Genomic DNA, 24,403 nt, shown 5'->3' with positions numbered 1-24,403 from the left:
CACTACAATATTGTAAAGTAATTAGCCTCCAACTAATAAAAATAAATGGAAAAAAAATCCACCTGCCAATGCGGAAGATGTAAGAGATGAGGGTTCGATTCCTGGGTCAAGAAGATCTCCTGGAGAAGGAAATGGCAACCTCTTCCGGTATTCTTGCCTGGAGAATCCCATGGCCAGAGAAGCCTGGCGGGCTATAGTCCACAGGGTCGCAACAAGTTGGATATGACTGAAGTGACAGCATAGTACAATATCCTAGTCAAAAAGTAGACTTCTGATCTGTGTACAGACAAGAAATAGCTAGCAGAGATGCCGAAACTGGGGATACCTATTGTTCAAAATAAAAATACTTTAAGTGATTTGTTAAATGAATTTTCATTACAATGAAATTGATGCTAAACAGGAAAAGTTTGAGAGCCGGTTAGAAATCCCCACTAGCTTGTAAATACTAGTCAATATTACATTGTTTATTTAGTACCCAGTAGGGTGCTGTAGTCTCCACAAATACTTTCTTTTGAAATGTATCCTTTTAGGATTGAAATTTATTAGGGTTGGAGTTTTTAAATAATTAACCTTCCTAGCGTGTTTCACACATTTCCTTCACCATACTATACTGAATATATGAAGCATTTTAACCTTTCTCTTTTCTCTCTTTTGGTTTTCTGGTCCCAACAGTTTTCTTTTTTATTGGAGTATAGTTAATTTACAATGTTGTGTTATTTTCAGTTGTACAGCAGAGTAAATCAGTTATGTGCATATATATATATATATGTATATATATATATAAACACATATTCACTCTTCTTTAGATTATTTTCCCATATAGGCCATTACAGAGTATTGAGTAGAGTTCTCTGTGCTGTACAGTAAGTCCTTATTAGTTATTTATTTTATATATAGTTTACTTTTTTCTTATAATTTAGTAATATTATGAACATTATTTATTGTATTTCCTTGTAATCTAGCAATGCCCTTAAGTGTCCTGTTGAAGTGTCCTGTTGCCCTGTTGAAGTGTTTAGGTCTACTTGTTCCTATGCTAAATGCCCCTGTTCTGTCAAGCATTTATCATTTCTTGCATCTACATTTTGTATGTCTTCCTCCAGCTGTTTTCATACAGCTGTCAGGATGTTCTTTCTGGCAGCTCTTTCCACTGACTTCCCTTCCCCCTTATTTCCTACTTGGAATCTGCAGAGGGGCTGAAAAGTTAGCCAAACTGGTCATGTTAGTCTGTGCATATTATAACATCTACCTTGGGTGCTGCAGCCTTTTTTTTTTTAATGGGGGTGCACACTTCCTATTTCTTGATGGTAGATTAAAAACTTCTGAATAAATGAGGTATTACTGTATTTGTTATATAAACAGTGGTCAGTATTAGCTAAGTGTATTTGATACACTGGTAGCAAATCTAGGTTAGTCTAGTTATTTTATCTTTTTAATGTAGTAACGTTACATTTTTTTCTAAAATCTATAAGTCAATTTAACTTCCCTTCCCTACAGATAATTTGGTTCAAGTTTTAAGTTTGTTGAATATTTAAAATTTACTTATTATGTTTTCCAAAGGTAGAGTATATTTTTGGTATACATAATGCATCTTTCAGAACATACCTTACATCTTTATTTTCTACTCATCCTTCCTTATATCCTGCTGCTGCTGCTGCTGCTAAGTTGCTTCAGTCATGTCCGACTCTGTGTGACCCCATAGACGGCAGCCCACCAGGCTCCCCCATCCCTGGGATTCTCTAGGCAAGAACACTGGAGTGGGTTGCCATTTCCTTCTCCAATGCATGAAAGTGAAAAATGAAAGTGAAGTCACTCAGTCGTGTCCGACTCTTTGGGACCCCATGGACTACAGCCCACGAGGCTCCTCCGTCCATGGGATTTCCAGGCAAGAGTACTGGAGTGGGGTGCCATTGCCTTCTCCACCTTATATCCTAAATGATTCTAATTGTTTTCTTTTAAAATAATTTGTAAATGTGCAAAGCATCATCTCTGTAGCCCTTCCATTTGACAGTTTCACACTCTTTACAGTGCTTATTCATATCCTAAGTCACTTGAAATCTCTTTTTTATAAATAATCCATCAGTAACAGCTGTCTTATTCTGAGATTTGATGTTACAGGGTGTTGTTCATCTGTGACATTATTATATATTTATGAATACATAGTGTGAATATATCAGAGAAGGCAGTGTCACCCCACTCCAGTACTCTTGCCTTGAAAATCCCACGGCCGGAGGAGCCTGGTAGGCTGCAGTCCATGGGGTCGCAAAGAGTCGAACACGACTGAGCTACTTCACTTTCACTTTTCACTTTCATGCATTGGAGAAGAAAATGGCAACCCACTCCAGTGTTCTTGCCTGGAGAATCAGTGGGCTGCCATCTATGGGATGGACATGACTGAAGTGAGTTAGCAGCAGCAGCAGCAGCAGTGTGAATATATATACATATATGTATTATATATATATATGTATATATATGTATACTTGATAATCAAGAATTTTATGTAGGTAGTTACTTGTTCAGTTGTGTTGGACCCTTTGCCATCTCATGGACTGTAGTCCACCAGGCTCCTCTGGGATTCTCTAGGCAAGAATACTGGAGAGGGTTGCCATTCCCTTCTCTAGGGGATCTTCCCTACCCGGGGATGGAACCCAGGTCTCCTGCATTACAGGCAGATTCAATGTAACCTGAAACTTATTACTCACTTGACAATACTTCCCATGTAATTCTGTGTTCAAAATTAACCTAATTAGTATAATATCTCTCTTTGGGATTATTCAGGGGCCCTCTGAAGCAACCCAAAGTTAGCTAGAAGTCAAAAGTGCTTCATTAGAATGATTCACGAAATTTTTCAACAAATATCAAATAGATTTAGAACACTCAGTCAGATAGGATTATAGGTCATTGTGAAAAAATAGCTATTCGCTTAACCTAAGTAACAATAAAGGATTTCAGAACAGATCATTTAAGAGATAAAGAAACTTAAATTTGTTATCAAAGGCAGTTCAGCATCTGAAGAAAAGATGTCTTCTTCACAGAGAGAAAAGCCAAATTCAAGTTTTTGCACCAGCTTAGGTTTAAGCTCATTTAAAGATAAACTTAATTAAATTTATTTTAAACTTAGTCAGTCCTGACCATGCACAAAACTTTTCTCAGGGTCTACTTTCCACAAACCTTCTTACCACTTTCTGTACCCATTACTTTGTTCTCCCATCCTGAAAGAGCTACCTGTAAGTCAGACCTACTACCTTTTCCCCTCATAAAATCCAATTCCATTCCTCATACCTTTTTTACTGAAAACATATATTCTATTTTCCTTAAGAAACCAAGAACTGACATTTATATTAGCATTCTGTAGATTGGTGCGCATAAATACCAGTGATAATTTCTAAAAATATTTGCTTTCTTATAGAGAAAATCTCAAGATGGCACCAAACATTATTCATTAATAGTCCCAAATCTCTTTAGATTCTCTGTAAGAGAAAATTAATGTTTAGTAATAAATATTTCAAACTCTTATTTTATTTGGAAATGACCTAACTATTCAATAGACTTTTCATCATTTAGTTTACCACAACCCTTAGAAATTCAAGTTACCTCAATCTGGAGAGACTGTTTTAGACAGACATTCCTAAAGCATACTTATTTTTAATAGAGTTTATCTATCTAAAAGTTCATATCTTATTTGCATTTTTTAGAAGTTTCTGTTCTTGAGGAACTTTCTTTGTTGACAATCTTGTAACAGATATAATATTTAACTTATATTAAACCTAGGCACAATGAAAATATTCTGCCTAATGTTAATGATTCTTAGACATGTCTATATTATAGATCAACAAACAAACATTAATACCAAATATTTAATACTGAATATTCCCTAGTTCACATGAAGCTGAAATTCATTTAGGTTAATTTCTCTTGTGTTTAGAATTATTTGATTTAAAAGCACTTACTTTTCTTTAGGCCAGTTAGATTACAGCTCATTTACAAACTGATCTCAGCAATATTATCCAAAAACAAAGACACACACTGAAGCATACATAATTACAGAGATCTCTTAGTTTTCTGTTTGAGATTTAAAATGTCTCTCTGCCCTCTCCCCACTTTTTCTTTAGCTTGAATCTCTAATTTGCCCAAGAGTAAGGTCTCAGGCAAACTGGGCTGTGTATTTCAAGGACATGGCAAGGGTTAACTTCAAGCTTTTCCCTAGGCAGGCCTTTTAAACAAGCTAACTATTTTTAATTACATATGCAATAAAGAACTGATTCTGCACTTCCTAAGAAATAAAAAATTTCATTTTAATCAGTTTTCTCTGGAGTCTAATATCATGGCGATACTGTCTTTTTCTTTCTGTGGTCATGGTCTCATCAGTCAGTCAGTTAAGTCGCTCAGCCATGCCTGACTCTTTGTGACCCCATGGACTGTAGCACACCAGACTTCCCTGTCCATCACCAACTCCCAGAGCTTGCTCAAATTCATGTCCTTCAAGTTGGTGATGCCATCCAACCATCTCATCCTCTGTCGTCCCCTTCTCCTGCCTTCAATATTTCCCAACATCAGGGTTTCTTCCAATAAGTCAGTTCGTCACATCAGGTGGCCAAAGTATTGGAGTTTCAGCTTCAGCATCAATTCTTCCAATGAATATTCAGGACCTTTCCTTTAGGATGGACTGGTTAGATCTCCTTGCAGTTCAAGGGACTCTCAAGAGTCTTCTCCAACACCACAGTTCAAAAGCATCGATTCTTCGGCACTCCACTTTATAGTCCCAACTGTCACATCCGTGCATGACTACTGGAAAAACCGTAGCTTTAACTAGACAGGCCTTTGTTAGCAAAGTAATGTCTCTGCTTTTTAATATGCTGTCTAGATTGGTCATAGCTTTTCTTCCAGGGAGCAAGCATCTTTTAATTTCATTGCTACAGTTACCGTCTGCAGTGACTTTGGAGCCCAGGAAAATAAAGTCTGTCACTGTTTCCACTGTTTCCTCATCTATTTGCCATGAAGTGATGGGACTGGATGCCATGATACAAAGGGCAAAAGTAATACCAGACCTGCATAACCATCCTCTACTATGTCACCCTGCTACTGTACATTAGACTTGTCACTTTTAAGTGCATACATTTTTATTGATGTGCAAATTCTGAGTAGAAATCCCACTTCTCGTGTGTTTCAAAACAACAACTTGTAAGAAGGCAGTATCTTATGTGAGAAATGGGTGTTCCAAACCCAGTTTTAAAGTACCAAAAGTGTGTTGTTATTTCTACTTTTGTGTTGAGTAACATCTGACTTCTGAGTTTCAGATGCTCTTGTTTCCGTAGTGCTGGTTGTGACTGGCACTTGATTCACTAAATTTTTCAGTCATTACCCTTATGAACTAAATGAATTAAAGCTTATTTTGCAGCTTCTTGTTTTGATTAAAGGATAGTTGATTTATAATGTGTTCTTTACTGGGGTACAACAAAATGATTTAGTTTTAGATGTGTGTATACACACACACACATATACATACAAACACATATATACACCTTCTTTCTCAGATTCTTTTCCATTATAGGTTATTACAAACTATTAAATATAGTTAACTATGCTATACAGGAAGACCTTGTCATTTATCTGTCTTATAATTCATAGTGTGTATCTGTTAATTCTAAGCTCCTAATTCATCCATCCCCCACCATTCCCCTTTGGTTTGTTTAAGTTTGTTTTCCATGTTTGTGAGTCTGTTTCTGATTTGTAAATGAGTTGTTTTTTGTCATTGTTTAGATTCCTCTATAAAGTGATATCATATGGTATTTATGTTTATCTGACATACTTCACTTAGAATGATCATCTCCCAAGAACATCCATGTTGTTGCAAATGGCATTGTTTCATTCTTTTTCATGGCCAAGTAATATTCCATTGTGTATACATACCACAACTTCTTTATCCATTCATCTGCTGTTTAAAATGTAGGTTGCTTCCATGTCCTGGCTACTGTAAATAGTGCTGTAGTGTACATTGTGATGCATGCATCTTTTTGAATTACTGTTTTCTCCAAGTACATGCCCAGGAGTGGGATTCCTAGATCATTTGGTAGCTCTGTATTAGCTTTTTAACGAACCTCCATACTGTTCTCCATAGTGGCTATACCAATGTACATTCCCACCAACACTGTAGAATTCTCTCCAGAATTTGCTGTTTGTAGATTTTTTTGATGATTCCCATTCTGACCAGTGTGAGGTAGTATCTCATTGTAGTTTTGAATTGCATTTCTCTCATAATTAGTGACATTGAGCATCTTTTCATGTACAGTTTGGCCATCAATATACCTTCTTTGGAGAAATGTCTGTTTATATATTCCATCCATTTTTGATTGGGTGTTTTGTTTGTTTCTTTTGTTATTTAGCTGCATGAGTTGTTTGTATATTTTGGAGGTTAATCCAAAATTGTCAGTTGCTTTGGAGGTTAATCCAAAATCGTCAGTTGCTTTATTTGGAAATATTTTCTTCCGTTCTGACGGTTGTCTTTTTGTCTTGTTTCTGGTTTCCTTTGCTGTGCAAAAGCTTTTAAGTTTAATTAGGTCCCATTTGTTTGTTTTTGTGTTACGTTCATTACTCTGAAAGGTGAATCAAAAAAGATCTGCAATTTATGTCAGAGAGTTCCTGTGTTTTCCTTTAAGAGTTGTGTAGTATTATGTATCATTACATTTAGGTCTTTAACCCATTTTGAGTTTGTTTTTGTGTATAATGTTAGAGAATGTCCCTGTTTCATGTAGCTATTCAGTTCTTCCAGCACCACTTATTAAAAAGACTGTCTTTTCTCCATTGTATATTCTTGTTTTCTTTGTCATGGATTCGTTGACCATAGGTACATGAGTTTATCTCTGGGCTTTCTTTTTTTAAAAAAAAAACTCTATTCAATATTATTTTTTTTTCCATTTATTTTTATTAGTTGGAGGCTAATTACTTTACAATATTATAGTGGTTTCTGCCATACGTTGACATGAATCAGCCATGGTTTTACATGTATTCCCCATCCCGATCCCCCCTCCCACCTCCCTCTTCACCCGATCCCTCTGGGTCTTCCCAGTGCTTTCTATGCTGTTCCATTGATCTATATTTCTGTTTTTGTGACAGTGCCATGCTGTTTTGTTGACTGTAGCTTTGCAGTATAGTCTGAAGCCAGGGAGCCAGATTCCTCCCATTTCATTTTTCTTTCTCAAAATTGCATTAGCTATTCAGAGTCATTTGTGTTTCCTTACAAAATTCAATTTTTTTTAGTTCTAGACATGCAAAAAATGCCATTGGTAGTTTGATAGGGATTGCATGGAAACTGTAGATTGCTTGTGGTGGTATAGTCATTTTCACAATATTAATTCTCCAGTCCAGGACATAGTATATTTCTCCATCTGTTTGTGTCATTTTTTTATTTCATTCATCAGGTTCTTATAGTTTTTGGAATACAGTTCTTTTGTCTCTTTAGGTAGATTTATTCCTAGATATTTTATTATTTTTGATGCAGTGATTAATGGGATTGTTTTCTTAATTTCTCTTTCCGATCATTCATTGTTAGTGTATAGGAATGCAGGAGATTTCTGTGTATTCATTTTGTATCCTGCCACTTTACCAAATTTGTTGAGGAGCTCTCGTAATTTTCTGGTAGCATCTTTAGGGTCTTCTATGTATAGTATTATGTCATATGAAAATAGTGACAATTTTACTTCTTTTTATGTTTGAATTCCTTTTATTTCTTTTTCTTCTCTGTTTGCTATGGCTAGGACTTCCAAAAATACATTGAATAAATTGTTGAGTGTTGACTTCCTTGTCTTGTTCCTGATCTTAGAGGAAATGCTTTCATTTTTTCACCATTGAGTATGATGTTACCTGTAGGTTTGTCATGCTGCTGCTGCTGCTAAGTTGCTTCAGTCATGTATGACTCTGTGTGACCCCATAGACAGCAGCCCACCAGGCTCCTCTGTCCCTGGGATTCTCCAGGCAAGAATACTGGAGTGGGTTGCCATTTTCTTCTTCAAGGTCTGTCATATATCATCCTTATTATGTTGAGGCAGTTTCCCTCTATGCCAACTTTATGGAGAGTTTGTCATAAATGAGTATTGAATTTTATCAGAAGCTTTTTCTGCATCTATTGAGATGATCATATGATTTTTATTCTTCAATTTGTTAATGTGGTATATCACATTGATTTGCATATATTGAAGAATCCCTTCATCCCTGGGATAAAGCCCACTTGATCATGGTGTGTGATCCTTTTAATATGTTGTTGGATTTGATCTGCTAGTATTTTTTTGAGAATTTTATGTCTGTGTTTATCAGTGATATTGGCCTGTAATTTTCTTTGTTTCTGATATCTTTGTCTGATTTTGTTACCAGAGTGATGGTGGCCTTGTAAAACGAGCTTGGGAGTTTTCCTTCTTCAGAAAATTTTTGGAAGAGTTTTAGAAGGATAGATGCTAAATTTTCTCTAAATATCTCATAGAAATCACCTGTGAAGCCATCTGATCCTGAACTTTTGTTTGTTGGAAGTTTTTAAATCACAGTTTCAATTTCAGTGCTTGTTGTTAGTCTGTTCATATTTTCTGTTTCTTCTTGGTTCAAACTTGGAAGATTCTACCTTTCTAAGAATTTGTCAGTTTTTTCTGTGTTATCCATTTTATTGACATAAAGTTGCTTGTAGTAGTCTCTTGTGATCCTTTGTATTTCTGTGGTGTCTTTTGTAACTTCTCCGTTTTTATTTCTAGTTTTATGGATTTTATCCCTTTCACTTTTTTCTTGAGGAGCCTGGCTAGAGGTTCATCAATTTTTTTTTTAATATTTTCAAAGAACCAGCTTTTACTTTTCATTAATCTTTTCTATTATTGTCTTTGTCTCTCTTTCTTTTATTTCTGCTCTGATCATTATGATTTGTTTCCTTCTACTAATTTTGGATTTTTCTGGTTGCTTTAGGTATAAGCTTAGGTTGTTTGAGGTTTTTTTGTTTGTTTCTTGAGGTTGTATTGCTGTAAACTTTACTCTTAGAACTGCTTTTGCTGCATCCCATAGGTTTTGGGTTATTGTGTTTTCATTGTCATTTGTCTCTAAGTATTTTTTTTTCCTCTTTGATTTTCAGTGATCCATTGGTTGTTTAGTCTCCGCATGTATGTGTTTTTTTACAGTTTATCTTTCTCTATAATTTGTTTCTAATCTCAATGTTGTGGTCAGAAAAGATTCCTGATACAATCTCAATTTTCTTAAATTACTGCAGCTTGATTCGTGGTCTAGTGTGTGATACATTCTAGAGAAGTTCTGTGTGCACTTGAGAAGTGTACTCTGCTGCTTGTGTATGAAATGATGTAAAAATATCAATTAATTCCATCTGATCTAATGCGTCATTTAAAGCCAGTGTTTCATTATTGATTTTCTGTCTGGGTGATCTGTCCATTGGTGTAAATGGGTCATTAAAAAGTCATCCACTATTGTGTTACTGTTGATTTTCCCTTTTTTGGTTATTAACCTTTGGCTTATATATCAAGGTGATCCTCAATTTCCCTAAGTAGTGATGTTGAGAATTTTTTCATGTGCCTGTTGACCATTTGTATGTCTTTTGGAGAAATGTTTATTTAGGTCTGCCCATTTTTTATTGTTTTTTTTTTTTTTTTTTATATTGAGCTGTTTGAGCTTTTCGTATGTTTTGGAAATTAAGCCCTTATTGGTCACATCATTTCAAATATTTTCTCCCATTCCATAGGTTGTCTTTTCAATTTGCTTGTGATTTTCTTTGCTGTGAAAAATTTCATAAATTTTATTAGGATATTTTGCAGTTTCTTTAATTCCAATACAAAGGTAAATATATTGCCAAGAGAGGAATTTGTGACAGAGAACACATTTTGTCATCTTTTATGCCTTTAAGCCTTTATTCCTATGCTGAGCTGTGCTCAATCATGTCCTACTCTTTTGTGACCCCATGGACTGTAGCTGACCAGACTCCTCTGTCCATGGGATTTTCCAGGCAAGAATACTAGAGTGGATTGCTGTTGCCTTCTCCAAGGGATCTCCCCGTCCCAGGGATCAAACCCAAGTCTCTTGTGTCTCCTGCAATGGCAGGTGGATTCTTCACCACTAAGCTACTTGGTCAATAAAAGTAAAAAGGAACTGAGTTTATAAAAGGTAGATTCAGGATTTAAACCAATTTTCAAGTCAATTATAATCTCACATGATGCCAGTGGGCAACATTTCCAGTCCTATTGCATCTTCCAGAATCTTAAGTTATATTTGTTAATTGGTACTAATGAATGTAATACTTTTAGGAAAACAGTTGGCCCACTTATCTAATTTGTGATCATTTTTAGCATTTATTCAGCAAGTTAATTTGATGGAAAGGAATTAGAATTGGTCACAGAATAGGAAGGAGCATTTTACATAGAGATTCAAATTTTGATAGAAATATGACGTGTTCTGGGTATGGTTTTGTGATTACTTTAACCCCTTAAGGTCTTGAAGCCTTTTTGCTCATGTACCCCTCAAACACTTAGAAGTTGGCCTATATAATTTTTCATCATAAGATTCAAATAATTACCAAGAATGTAGTTTCTAACAGTACAAATGTTGATGTGGCATAATAAAACAGTAACATCACACCTTTAAATATATTCAATGGGATTTAAGTATCAGAAATATTTGACTGCCACTATCACCCATTTCAAATAATTAATGGAAATAGATTTTTAAAACATTTCTTAAAACAGTAAGCTTCTCAGTATTAAAAAAAAAACTGTCTTCTGGATTCAGTAATTCTAATTATTATTTGTGTAAAATTAATCAAACTGTCTTAAATACATTACAGTTTTGATAAATGATTAAACACAAATTAAATTTCTTGAAATGCATTGCTTAATAAAGTGGAAGGAGAGGAAGTTGAGCATTTAGACAATGACTTTCTTGGAGTTATTTTTGTTGTTGTTCAGTTACTCAGTTGTGTCCAACTCTTTGTGACCCCATAGACTACAGCACACCAGGCTCACCTGTCCTTCACCATCTCCTGGAGTTTACTCAAACTCATGTCCGTTGAGTCGGTGATGCCATCCAACCATCTCGTCCTCTCTCATCCCCTTCTCCTCCTATCTTCAGTCTTTCCCAGCATCAGGGTCTTTTCCAATGAGTCAGCTCTTTGTATCAGGTAGTCAAAGTATTGGAGCTTCAGCATCAGTCCTTCCAATGAATATTAAGGGTTGATTTTAGGATTGACTAGTTTGATCTCCTTGCAGTCCAAGGGACTCTCGAGTCTTCTCCAGCACCACAGGAGTTATTTTACCTTTTGAAAAGTCCTCTTGTATCTTTATATACATACCAGTTTAAAGATTGTTGCCTTAAGTTACTTGCAGCATCTTCTACAAGATATTATTACAATTACTCAACATCATTTAGTGACTGAGAGTGGGCAGACCATGTGGGCTTGATTTTCAGCTCTGAGCCTCAGCTCTTCCTTTTACTAATTGCAGACTTTGGGAGATCTGCTTAACTCCACTGTTAAGTCTTACCTGTAAAATGAAAATAGTGATTGACTGTTGCATGGGTAAAATGAAATAATACATCAGACATGCTTAGGGTAGTGTCTGACATATGAAAGTTTGCTGTACAGTAAATTCTGATAATCTTTTCAATTCTTTTGAGAATTTCATGTAAGTATCTTATAAGTGTCTGTGAGCATTTCTCAAGCAGATTTAAATAATTTAAGGATTATCCACTAATACTTTCCTTACTTCTACCCTGATCAGTCAAATAATTTTCCATATTTTGTACAAGAAGCTAGTAAAGTTTTCCTATGCATGTATATGCATACATATATTTGTATGCACACATATGTCTTCTTAAGACTGTGAATACTTAATGTCTACTCATGGCAGGGAAGCAAATGTCTCCTGATGGCAGGGAAGCAAATTGTCTTTACCCACAAATATTTGTTAAACACCCATTGAAAAGTGAAAGTTATATTTAACAAAGAAGAGGAAAACTGACTCTAAAACTTGCCCTCTACACCATGGGATATTACTCAGCCGTTAAAAAGAATTCATTTGAATCAGTTCTAATGAGATGGATGAAACTGGAGCCCATTATACAGAGTGAAGTAAGTCAGAAAGATAAAAAACATTACAGTATACTAACACATATATACGGAATTTAGAAAGATGGTAACGATGGCCCTATATACAGGGCAGAAGAAGAGATGCAGAAGTACAGAACAGACTTTTGAACTCTGTGTGAGAAGGTGAGGGTGGGATGTTTTGAAAGAACAGCATATATATTATCTGTGGTGAAACAGACCACCAGCCCAGGTGGGATGCATGAGTCAAGTGCTCGGGCCTGGTGGGCTGGGAAGACCCAGAGGAATCGGGTGGAGAGGGAGGTGGGATGGGGGACCGGGATGGGGAATGTGTGTAACTCTATGGCTGATTCATATCAATGTATGACAAAACCCACTGGAAAAAAAAAAATATTTTACATCTAAAAAAAAAAAAAAAAAACTTGCCCTCAGTAAAGACTTATGAGATGTATGAAAATTAATAAGCCAATTTTGAAAGTAATTTGAATTAAAAAAAAGAAAATTGCAACCTCTCTGATTTGAAAAGAAGCAGTAAATTCAAAGTGACCTAAAGAAGAAAGTAATATCGATAACAGGAAAAGCAGGTAACAAGAAGCAGGAAGAAAAAAACAGTTGTTCATACCTTAAAATTGTAAATCAATTATTAATAATAATGTAGCATCTAAGCAGAATCAAGGTATATATATTAGCATTCAAATTATGGGTGTCTTTAATTTTGTCTTCTAGAATTGTAATAAAACTTGTTAAGTACAAGATGCTAATCTGACTTTATTGCTAGAAAATTTTGCTATCGTTGCATGGACTGAACTCTCTTACATTGTTAGGAAACATAAGGATATAGTTACTTGGTGTATTTCTTTTATATATCCTGATTTACAAAACTAGTAGTTTACTATTAAGATATTTTTTAAAATATACTTTTTAACTTATATTCATATTCACCTGCTTTTCCTCTAGTACACATTAATTGAATAGGAAAGAACTGGAAAATTGAGAACTTTGATGTGAATGTTAGTATTTTGTGAGACTGAGATGAGAGATAGGACAATTTCTGTTGAGTGTTACATCAGAGATTTCTACCTTTATAGTTATATATTCTGTTTAATTCAGAATTTATCTAGGAACTTTAAACTTCCCACCAAAGTTATATAACAGTTGAAAATTTTAATTTCATTAGGAATAATTTTGTTGTGAAGATTGTTTACCTTTTTAAGTAATTAGTACCATATATCTGTCAATATCCCAGAACCAATGGGAATCATTATTACATTCATATAAAAACATTGCTTAAATAGGATGGGTATTTTATTGGCCATACATAAAACAGGAACTTCCTTAGAATATCACTTTAGTTGGTAAACCGGGAAAAAATACTACAAAATTTGATTTTAGCTCACATGGTTATTAAAAGTCCCTCTATGCTTAGATATATTTAAAGATAATTCTATCCTGATGTTACACTTCTATTGTAAACTTTGAACTATCTTCCTGAGGTTTAAAAAAGTCTACTAGCCTAAAGTAAACTTTTAGAAAAGAAGCACATGTACTTCTTTTCTAGGGTTTTAGGAGCAGGAATGTCTCAGTTCTTATACTTTTCTCTAATATGTATTTTCTTCTTCCATAGTTCTGTTCTGCCCTAAGCCCTTTCCAGAACCAAAGAATTACTCCCATTTAGGTATCCTCTTAGTTCTTCCTTTCAGTACATAGACCCTTTTGTCCTTCCTTTACCCTATGTATTAATATGTAGGCCTTTAGGAATTCTAAGTGCCTTAGGCTGCAGTATTTCACTTCTGTGAAGGGCCTTTTTGTACATGATATTCTAACCCAAACATTCTTTGAGGTCTAGGCCTCATGAATCTGTAAATGCAAAACAAAATGATTTGGAAATCCTGAAAATATTACAGACTGTTTTGACTTGTGCCATATTATAGACTTTTAAGTATATGTATGATTTAAACTCAGCTAACAGTGTTCCCCAAAAGCTTTCTTAGAGAACCCTATAATGAATAGATGATTTGTTCTTAACTTATCAGTAAAGTTTGCATAAATGGTCTTTTCAGTCTGAAGAATATGAAGTGTGTTCTCTAAAGTAAATAGGTAGTCCACTTTTAGTCTTTTTTTTTATGCAATATTTTGCTTAGCAATCCTTTATCCACCCTCGTTGGGACTGTTTTAAGGATAGCTTAAGCTCTTTCTATGAACATATGGTTTCCTAAGCTTTTTTACTGTGCTGATTTGACAAAACCACATCCACTGGTACTTCTTGAGTCTCAATATGCTCCCTCTTAGTTAACATGTATTTTCACTATACAGTTAACACTCATAGCCTATTGCTTTGACTTTTACATGTCCCCATCACTAGATTATAAACTTCTTAAAGGCAGGGGCCATGACTTACTTGACTCTCTTCCCGCATGGCACCAGCTTAGTGCCTTGAATATTAGTACACAGTGAAATTTGTGTTATGCAGGAACTCAAAATATTTTTTTTTAAACAGATTTGGTTCATTTGACTTGTACATCTTCTAAAACAGCAAGAGAAGATTTAGAACCAGTTGTGCAGAAATTGTTTACTCCATATACCGAAACGGAGATAGGTAAGAACCATAATCAGTGATTCATGATGGAAAGGTAATGTGACTGCTTTACTCTTCTTAGAGATATCTTGAAGGTTTCTGTAGCCTGAACTGAAATATGTTGTATTCAGCACCAGTACTTATATGTTTTACTAGGATGATTAAGCATATTCTCTTCCTAAAAATGGGGTGGTGTCTGTAAGGGTAAAGGAAAATATACATCTCACACACAATATATATTTTAAGTGCAAAATTATACATTTGTATGTGTACATACTTGCATAGAAAAAGACTGTCAGGAAATCTGTCAATCTTGGTGAAATTATAGGTAATTTTTTAAAATTTTCTTTATTTTATAGATGTTGTACAGCAAGCATATTTTCCTTTATCAGAACAAGTTTTCTTAATTTATTAAGAAAAAAAACTTGGTTCGACTGAGAGACTAAACTCTTAATTGGCAAATGTAGGAATCCTTCCTGACCAATAATTGTCTTTTAATGTATAGTATGTTAGTGATGTGATATTTAGCTTTCAAAATATATATATATCACTTTGCTACTTATTCATGGTGGAAAAATGCTTTTCAGCCATAAATTTTGTAACTTTTCTCCCCACATCATAGGGTAGTTCTTATAGATATGAATGGAGCAAATTGTAGTGAATCTTGTGTATCATTGATCAAAACATAGCCTAATGGCTCTTACTCATTTATATGAAGTGATGGTGATTTTCTTTATAGGATTAGCATGTCCAGTTGAATTCTGGCCAGTTTCCTCATTGATTCGTATGTCTTCATTTTCTTTGAATACTATGTTTGTTCAGGCAACAATTTATTTGCTCCCTACTTATTGTGTTTCCTTTTAGTTCATCTCCTGTGTGTCTTGCTTGTTTTCTTTGCAGAGATAGTGCATAAAGGGGCATTTACATAGGAAAACAAACTGATCCATTCTGAGGAGCTAATATCAATATGATTAATTTCATTTTGAGCTGCCTGAATCAAATCCTGCAACCTGAAAATTTATTTCACTTTAGTTTAGAATTTAATTTGTTCCATATTTACTTTCTTTAATTAAATATCTCATATAAATATTAGTATTATTGTTAAAAATTTTATTGCAGAGTTATGGTACACAATAATATTCTTAACTGTAATATGAAATCAGTTTTGTCTTTGGCTTTAATTACCTTGCTTATAAAAACTCTGAATTCCTTCTTTTTTCTGAGGTTTTTCATAATTTTTTTGTAATTTCATTGTGTGGTGGTCTCAAATAATACACTAAATTTGAGTCTTGTGTCATTGCTCTTCATTTTATAAATGCATATAATTTTCTTTTTTAAAAGTCAAAATGGGGAAATTGCATGTTCATTCCTTAGCATCTTCTAGCCATTTTAGATTTTTAAACATTAATCTTAATGGTTAATGTGATCCCATTTTGAAATGATGTATTGTTCAGAACCTGAGTGAAATTCTTCAGTAAGAACTATGTGCTCAGAGGGGTCGTCAGGTGCACTGAGGCACTGAAAAGCTAGTTTTCACTGACACATAGGCCTTTTTATCATCAGGATGAGGTAGTGGTCATATTTTAATTAAAATGTCAGAACAAATACTGTTGGAGTTATTGAAAATGAATCACCAGATAAAGTGAGCACTGGGCCATGGCAGGTCAAAGAGGCAAAGTCACCTGGAGAAGAGAACTCAATTCATTTTCCTGCCTAAATGAGGAAGAAGGAACTTTATGAACAATATGAACTTTTAATACATTAAAGCACATTATTCTCTGTAGCAAAAGCCCCTGTTTTCACAGATTGGTGACTTGTATTGTTAATGTTTTAATTATCTGACAATGATATGAAACCTTATGCTTTAGAGCTTTATAAATATTGTGTCTTAAAATGCATGCCAGAAGAATAGCATTATTTAAACTTATTTTCTTTTTATTCAAGTTCTATGTTCTGTGTAGTGTTGTGCTTCATAAGCTTCTGTGAAAGTCAGCCTAGTCACTTTAATGAAGTTTATTTATTGTAAAAGGTAATGTTCTCAAAGTCATCTTGTCCACAGCTTTCATTAAAAACTGTTAAAATGAAAAAAAAAATGAAAAAAAATGAAAAAAAAAAAAAGGTAATGTTCTCTTCTCAAACACAGTACTTCTTTTCCTTTGTATCTGAAAAATTCAATGTCCATGTGAAGGTATGCCTTCTATTCTCTCTCCTTCTTCCTTGTTCATGTTTAAGGTTTCTGCTGGAGCTCTTATCATATGCTATGCCTTAAAGAAGCAGTTGTAGTAATACTTCCAAGAGCCCTACTTCCTAGGCTCCTTTAAGAACATCAGAGATCTCTAAATTCTTCCCTGCTTCACAGTGCAAGGACATTTCAGATGTTTTATGCTTAATATACCTGATTCTATGAGTGAGAAAATGAGGTGATTGCTCACCATTCATAGGTGCATTAATTCTTCAATAATCCATGCATGCGTGCATGCTCAGTCGCTCAGTCATGTCTGACTCTTTGCGACCTCATGGTCTATAAGCCCGCCTGGCTTCTCTGTCAATGGAATTTTCAGGCAAGAATACTGGAGTGGGTTGGCATTCTTCCTAACCCAGGGATCAAACCCATATCTTCTGCATCTCCTGCATTGGCAGGCAGATTCTTTACCACTAGTGCCACCTGAAAAATCCCTAGATTCCATAATATCCTTCTAAGCACTGGTAGAATTTTCCTAAGTATTACTTATTTTACTCAGAAAATTAATACTTTTCCATACAAACTGAAGCAGGAATTTCATTAGTACAGTATCTTCAAATGTGTGCAATGTAGTATCATGACTTATACCTTCTTCTTTCTGTTTTTCCCTCCATTGGGCACAACATGTGGAGTTACCTCATTCCATCTCATTCAGTTCCTATCTCAAAAAGCAGCACTGCCTAAAAACAGGAATTCCCCTTATAGATGTCATTTTGAAAAAGGTGGCTGATGAGGGTATTCAGAATTGCTGGACTGAGAAGTCAAATGCCTTATCTTAATTCCTTTTTGTATTTGCTGTGTTGAGTCTAGGTGGTATCTGTAGTAGTCTCCTACTGTCTTGGTCTCATGTTAGCTATGTTGCTAAAGTAGTTCACTCTCTCCCTAAGCATGACATGCAACTGTAGACTATTTGTTGCTTTTATTTGGTGTGCTATTGTTGATTTTCTTTGGGCAACTTTGTTCTGTACTTGCCTCAGTTTAATTTGTGCAAGATTTTATTCTAAATTACCTATTCCTTATTTAGTCTTTGTACAGTCTAATTGAATGAAATGAGCTTTTACAGAAAACCAATTCTATTTCTGGCCAAGTGATGTATTCCTATCCAAACCTTGGTAGCTTTAATATTTTTTGACAATTGTGCACTGCACAATTGCATGTTATTTTTCCAGCTCTCTGCCTTCAAGCTGGCCTCAAAGAAAGATGAAGCAATTATATGTTTCTTTCAGGCTTTTAAGGTCAAAGCCCAATAAGTCCCTTGTATCTAAATCATTTATCTTCAGCCTATGTTAACTTTTCATCTTCTTGGTTTCTTTTCAAAGCTTCAACCTCTATGAAATTTCTTTCCTAAATTGATTGGATTATTCATTTTCCCCAACTTGTATTGAGTGAAAGCCCTCCTCTGAGCTGGAACTTCCATAAAATATAAGATAAGCTCTCTTAGTATATGCTTAGAAATGGAATGAGCAATATTAAGGGACTTCCAGATCTTAGCCCACTTTTCTTCAATGCTCCTAGAGTCTGGTTTCACAAGTGATAGGCGCTATGTTTAATTATCTTCTGTAACATTTAATGAAACTAAACTCACCCATAAACTTACCAAGAGCCATATGGTTTTAGCTGTGAAATATGAGTATCTTATATTCCTTTATTTTGTTAGTAAGTTGTTAGTAAGTAGTCTTTGCCATCTACTGTGTGCTTACACAAAGCTGGTGATACCTTAGACTCATAGATCTTGGCATTAAAAACAGACATCTTAAAGAATCACTTCATCCAGAGTTTCTGTGTCCTATCACAATAATAATTATGGATTATTCAGGATGAACAAGGAAAAGAACATATTTGGTATTCTTATAGTGGAGATATTTTGAGTTAAGTATAGTAAATGCCTGTTTGTCCTGAATTGGGGGATGGGACATTCTTTTTAACTGAATACTACAATTAGCTAACTTTTCTACACTGATTATAAATTAACAAATAAGATTTAATTAACTAGATAATTATACCTTTAGAATTTTCTTTATGATTCCCATAGTGCCTCATGGTCTTGGATAATTGTCATGTACATCCATTATTACCATTATACAAAATTTGAGTTTTTCTTCAAATTCGGGCTAAGAAAACACTATAGTCAATAAATGCATTAACAGTATTGTTTTCTGTTTTCAACCAAAGAAAATGTAATTATAACATTTCCAAGGAGGAGTGGCATAAAAATAATTATTAAGATAGCAAGGAATGTTGGTGTTCTGTTACCAAGTCATATCTGACTTTTTGCAACCCCATAGACTGCAGCACACTAGGATTCCCTGTCCCTTACCATCTCCTAGAGTATGCGAAAGTTCATGTCCATTGAGTCAGTGATGCCATCCAGCCATCTAATCTTCTGTCCCCTCTTCTCCTTCTGCCTTCAGTCTTGGACGGCATCAAGGTCTTTTCCAGTTAGTCATTTGTTCACATCAGGTGGCCAAGTATGGGAGCTTCGCCTTCAGCATCAGTCCTTCCAAAGAGGATTCAGGGTTGATTTCCTTTAAGGTTGACTGGTTTGATGTCCTTGCTGTCCATGAACTCTCAAGAGTCTTCTCCAGCACCACAGTTTGGAACCATCATTTCACAGTTTGAAAGCAAGGAATAGACTTTAGTTATTGAGATTAATAACATTTAATAAAAATATCATACTATGATTGTACCTGAAAACGGAATTAAAATTAGTTCAAGAATTACTCATTAAAAAAAAAAGAATTACTTATTGAATATCTGTTGTATACTACACTCTGTATTCACTTCAGTTCAGTTCAGTCTCTCAGTCGTGTCTGACTCTTTGCGACCCCATGAATCACAGCACGCCAGGCCTCCCTGTCCATCACCAACTCCCAGAGTTTACTCAAACTCGTGTCCATCGAGTTGGTGATGCCATCCAGCCATCTCATCCACTGTCGTCCCCTTCTCCTCCTGCCCCCAATCCCTCCCAGCATCATGGTCTTTTCCAGTGAGTCAGCTGTTTGCATGAGGTGGCCAAAGTACTGGAGCTTCAGCTTCAGCATCAGTCCTTCCAATAAACACTCAGGACTGATCTCCTTTAGGATGGACTGGTTGGATCTCCTTGCAGTCCAAGGGACTCTCAAGAGTCTTCTCCAACACCATAGTTCAAAAGCATCAATTTTTCAGCACTCAGCTTTCTTGACAGTCCAACTCTCACATCCATACATAACCACTGGAAAAACCATAGCCTTGACTAGTCGGACCTTTGTTGGCAAAGTAATGTCTCTGCTTTTTAATATGCTATCTAGGTTGGTCATAACTTTCCTTCCAAGCAGTAAGCGTCTTTTAATTTCATGGCTGCAGTCACCATCTGCAGTGATTTTGGAGCCCCCAAAAATAAAGTCTGACACTGTTTCCACTCTTTCCCCATCTATTTCCCATGAAGTGATGGGACCAGATTCCATGATCTTAGTTTTCTGAATGTTGAGCTTTAAGCCAACTTTTTCACTCTCCTCTTTCACTTTCATCAAGAGGCTTTTTAGTTCCTCTTCACTTTCTGCCATAAGGGTGGTATCATCTGCATATCTGAGGTTATTGACATTTCTCCTGGTAATCTTAATTCTAGCTTGTGTTTCCTCCAGCCCAGCGTTTCTCATGATGTACTCTACATATAAGTTAGATAAGCAGGGTGGCAATATACAGCCTTGACATACTCCTGTCCCGATTTGGAACCAGGCTGTCATTCCATGTCCAGTTCTAACTGTTGCTTCCTGACCTGCATACAGATTTCTCAAGAGGCAAGTCAGGTGGTCTGATATTCCTATCTCCTTCAGAATTTTCCACAGTTTATTGTGATCCACATAGTCAAAGGCTTTGGCATAGTCAATAAAGCAGAAATAAATGTTTTTCTGGAACTATTTTGCTTTCTTGATGACCCAGCAGATGTTGACAATTTGATATCTGGCTCCTCTGCCTGTTCTAAAACCAGCTTGAACATCTGGAAGTTCATGGTTCATGTACTGCTGAAGTCTGGCTTGGAGAATTTTGAGCATTACTTTACTAGCGTGTGAGATGAGTGCAACTGTGCGGTAGTTTGAGCATTCTTTCGCATTGCCTTTCTTTGGGATTGAAATGAAAACTGACCTTTTCCAGTTCTATGGCCACTGCTGAGTTTTCCAAATATGCTGACATACTGAGTGCAGCACTTTCACAGCATCATCTTTTAGGATTTGAAATAGCTCAACTGGAATTCCATCACCTCCACTTGCTTTGTTCATAGTGATACTTCCTAAGGCCCATTTGACTTCACATTCCAGGATGTCTGGCTCTAGGTGAGTGTGAGTGATCACACTATTGTGATTATCTGGGTCATGAAGATTGTTTTTGTACAGTTTTTCTTTGTATTCTTGCCACCTCTTCTTGATATCTTTTGCTTCTGTTAGGTCCCTATCATTTCTGTCCTTTATTAAGCCCATCTTTGCATGAAATGTTCCCTTGGCATCTCTAATCTTCTTGAAGAGATCTCTAGTCTTTCCCATTCTATTGTTTTCCTCTATTTCATTGCATTGATCACTGAGGAAGGCTTTCTCATCTCTTCTTGCTATTTTTTGGAACTCTGCATTCAAATGGGTATATCTTTGCTTTTCTCCTTTACTTTTCACTTATCTTCTTTTCACACATATTTGTAAAGCCTCCTAGACAGCCATTTTGCTGTTTTGCATTTCTTTTTCTTGGGGATGGTCTTAATTCCTGTCTCCTATACAATCCCTTTAACCTGTACTTTCCATCAATTCCTCCCCAACTGAAGGTAACACTAATCTACTTCATATGTTTCCTTTATTAGGTAAGTGGCATGCGCTAATGGGATCTTAATTCCCGAACTGGCGATTGAACCTGGGGCACAGCAGTGAAAGCACCGAGTCTTAACCACTGGACTGCCAGGGAATTTCCTTACTCCCTGTCTATAGATTTCTCTATTCTGATCATCTCATAATCCTATGTATAGTATTGACTTTATAATATTTTAAGTTGGTGTATCCATGTGAAACAAGAAAATCAGTTTATGTTAACTTCTCACTTCACTGGCATAATTTAAAGATGAATATGATCATAAGCACTTTGATACTGGTGATGAGAAATAAGAAAAGTCCAAGTAAATGTGATTGGAGTTAAATCTAAGTAACTTACTGATAATCAAAATAAATTTTAAATCTAACTTGTCTTAGGTTGAAAAGCCATCATCGCTTGAAATATTGTATACATGTATTAGAGTATGTGTATGCAGATATAGTTTTGTTGAAATACAAAGCTCTGATTTACTACAATGTATAGTTACGGCTTTGTTAGTAATTGGCTACATATTATAGTAATTGAGAGGTATGCTGTGCTTTAGATATACATAAAATTTATGTTTGCATTTAGAAACTGAAGAAGTTGAAAAGCCAAGACTTCTATGGAGTCTTTACTTCAATATGAGAGATTCTTCAGATGTCAGCAGGAACTCTTATAATGATTTACCATCCAACGTTTATGTCTGCTCTGGCCCAGACTGTGCTTTAGGAAATGATAATGCAGTCAAACAGGTAAGGCTGTTGGTCTTTCTCAGTTTTAGATTAAGAAGTTGGTGTGGTAGGGAAAGTGAATTGTTTTTTCCTCTAAGAGGTGGGAAAAGAGACTAAAAAAGCATCTCTCTCATTTAATACCATCTCTTTAATTTGCTCCTAAACATTTTCTCTCTGAACAACAAAGCCACATTAAATATATTTTAAATGTAGTATTAAATATTGTCATGGTCTTGAATATAATGATGAAATACAAGAGATTGTTTATGAGTTCCATTGTAGGAATAAGGATAGAGGATCTTAGAAATACATATCCAGAAAATGAATTTATAATGCCAATATTCTAAAGAGACATTGCTTCTAATTTAAATTGTGGTCTTTCAGTGTGTTTTGAAATACATGAACTTTTTTCCTCTTTAAACTTGAGTCATTTCAAAAGGAGTGTAACTGGTAAGGCACGCAAAATGTATTTTTTAAATGGCATTTTTAAGGCACATTCTTATCATGGAAAAGAACATACAGTTTTTCACAATGAACATGATTCCTTTAATATTTTGACACAAGCTGGTGTCCCAAAGCTACTATAGTAACTGCTGAGGAGTATGTTAAATCAGGGTGGAATTTGTGATAGCGCTCCTGAACAGGGCTATAGAGGTACAAGGTAGCTGAGACAAAATGCCAAAAGTGAATTATGACTCTACAAATTGAAAATTCATATGCATGTACAAATATACTTTTCTGCACTTGACTGAAAAAGAAGAGCAGAAAATACTGTTTTTGAGGTATAAGTCTAAACTTTTCACCAGTATAGTTAGTGCATCTATCTATTGAATCAATAAATGGATAATTTAACATTGGTCTAAGACTACAGGTGGAAATTTCATTCCCACTAGTGGCAAGGATCTTATAGAAACAAATGGCTTCTTTAAGCTTTTAATCTAATTTTTCAGCATAGCAGCAAGGCCGTGACCCATACATTTATAGTTTTTTGCCAGATTCTTTGTTTTTAATCCTCAGAGTCTAATGGTAATCCTGGATAATCAGATTTAGTCAATGATAATGAACAAAAACAGGAAGTCACATCTCTCATCCATCTTTTGTTCTGTTAGTTTAATAGGAACCCAGAATAGTTCAATATCTACATTTATGGCTTAAAATGACCAGATCATTTTCGCTTTGATGTTCCATTTTTTCCCAAGCAGAAATTACCAACAAGTTATCAGCCAGATACTTTATTTCTCAGTGAACTTTAATGTTTTTAACCAAAATGAAAGGCCTTAAATAAAGACTTAGTATAGAAATGGTAATGTGATCTAAGCTGTAAGCTAGAAGATTATAATTAAAGGATAATTTTATCATGAGGTAATTTTCTTCCCAAGAAGATAGACTTGAGTACAATGTTACCACAGAAGAAAACAATAATAATGCTAGTTTGGGTGCTAATTATTATATGCTATTAATTATAAGTAGGCTTATATTTGTTATATAGCTTTTAACCTCAAATAAGTTTTAGGAGAAATATTATAATGCCTACGTTAAAGGGCATCAATAATAACTTTTAAAAATAGCCAGTTTATTCAGAGAAACTGTGTTCTAATTTTAGTATATTACACCGTGTTCATCCCAAATGCTAATTGATGACTTCTGTCTTCCAAATTGTCTATAAAACCCTCAGAATATCACCTAAGTTTTGCCCGTGTAGGAACATAAGCACTTGGAGATTTCATTTTTCCTTTTTTTAAAGTAAAATGCTTCATTTTACTATTTGTCAAGTTTGCATCTGCTGTTCTTATTTGTAAATGTATAGATGTTGAATAACATAGACCTGTCTCCCTTGTGTTCATTTGAAGCTATGATTTGAAGACATTAAAAATAGGAAGTAATCTGTGTTTAATACTCACAAGTTAAAGTTGTATGCAGGAGCATACCAAGACATTTCCGATTATGTAATTCTTTCTGTGACTTGCTGGTTTTGT

At 35.1% G+C, this 24,403-nt stretch overlaps 1 protein-coding gene across 1 annotated transcript in view; it reads left to right on the top strand.

Moving 5' to 3' along the window:
• The window catches only part of CHM (CHM Rab escort protein), a 231,345-nt gene that overhangs the window by 197,959 nt on the left and 8,983 nt on the right, over window positions 1-24,403 (top strand). Inside the window, exons 13-14 of the mRNA XM_065915823.1 lie at window positions 14,568-14,666; window positions 22,288-22,448. Coding sequence (XP_065771895.1) covers window positions 14,568-14,666; window positions 22,288-22,448 — 260 coding nt within the window. The remainder of the gene's footprint in view (window positions 1-14,567; window positions 14,667-22,287; window positions 22,449-24,403) is intronic.

This window comes from Muntiacus reevesi, chromosome X, assembly GCF_963930625.1.
Source record: "Muntiacus reevesi chromosome X, mMunRee1.1, whole genome shotgun sequence".
In the NCBI taxonomy this organism is placed as follows: domain Eukaryota; kingdom Metazoa; phylum Chordata; class Mammalia; order Artiodactyla; family Cervidae; genus Muntiacus; species Muntiacus reevesi.
The sequence above is the reverse complement of the archived record's forward strand: the minus strand, read 5'-3'. Positions and strand labels throughout refer to the sequence as shown.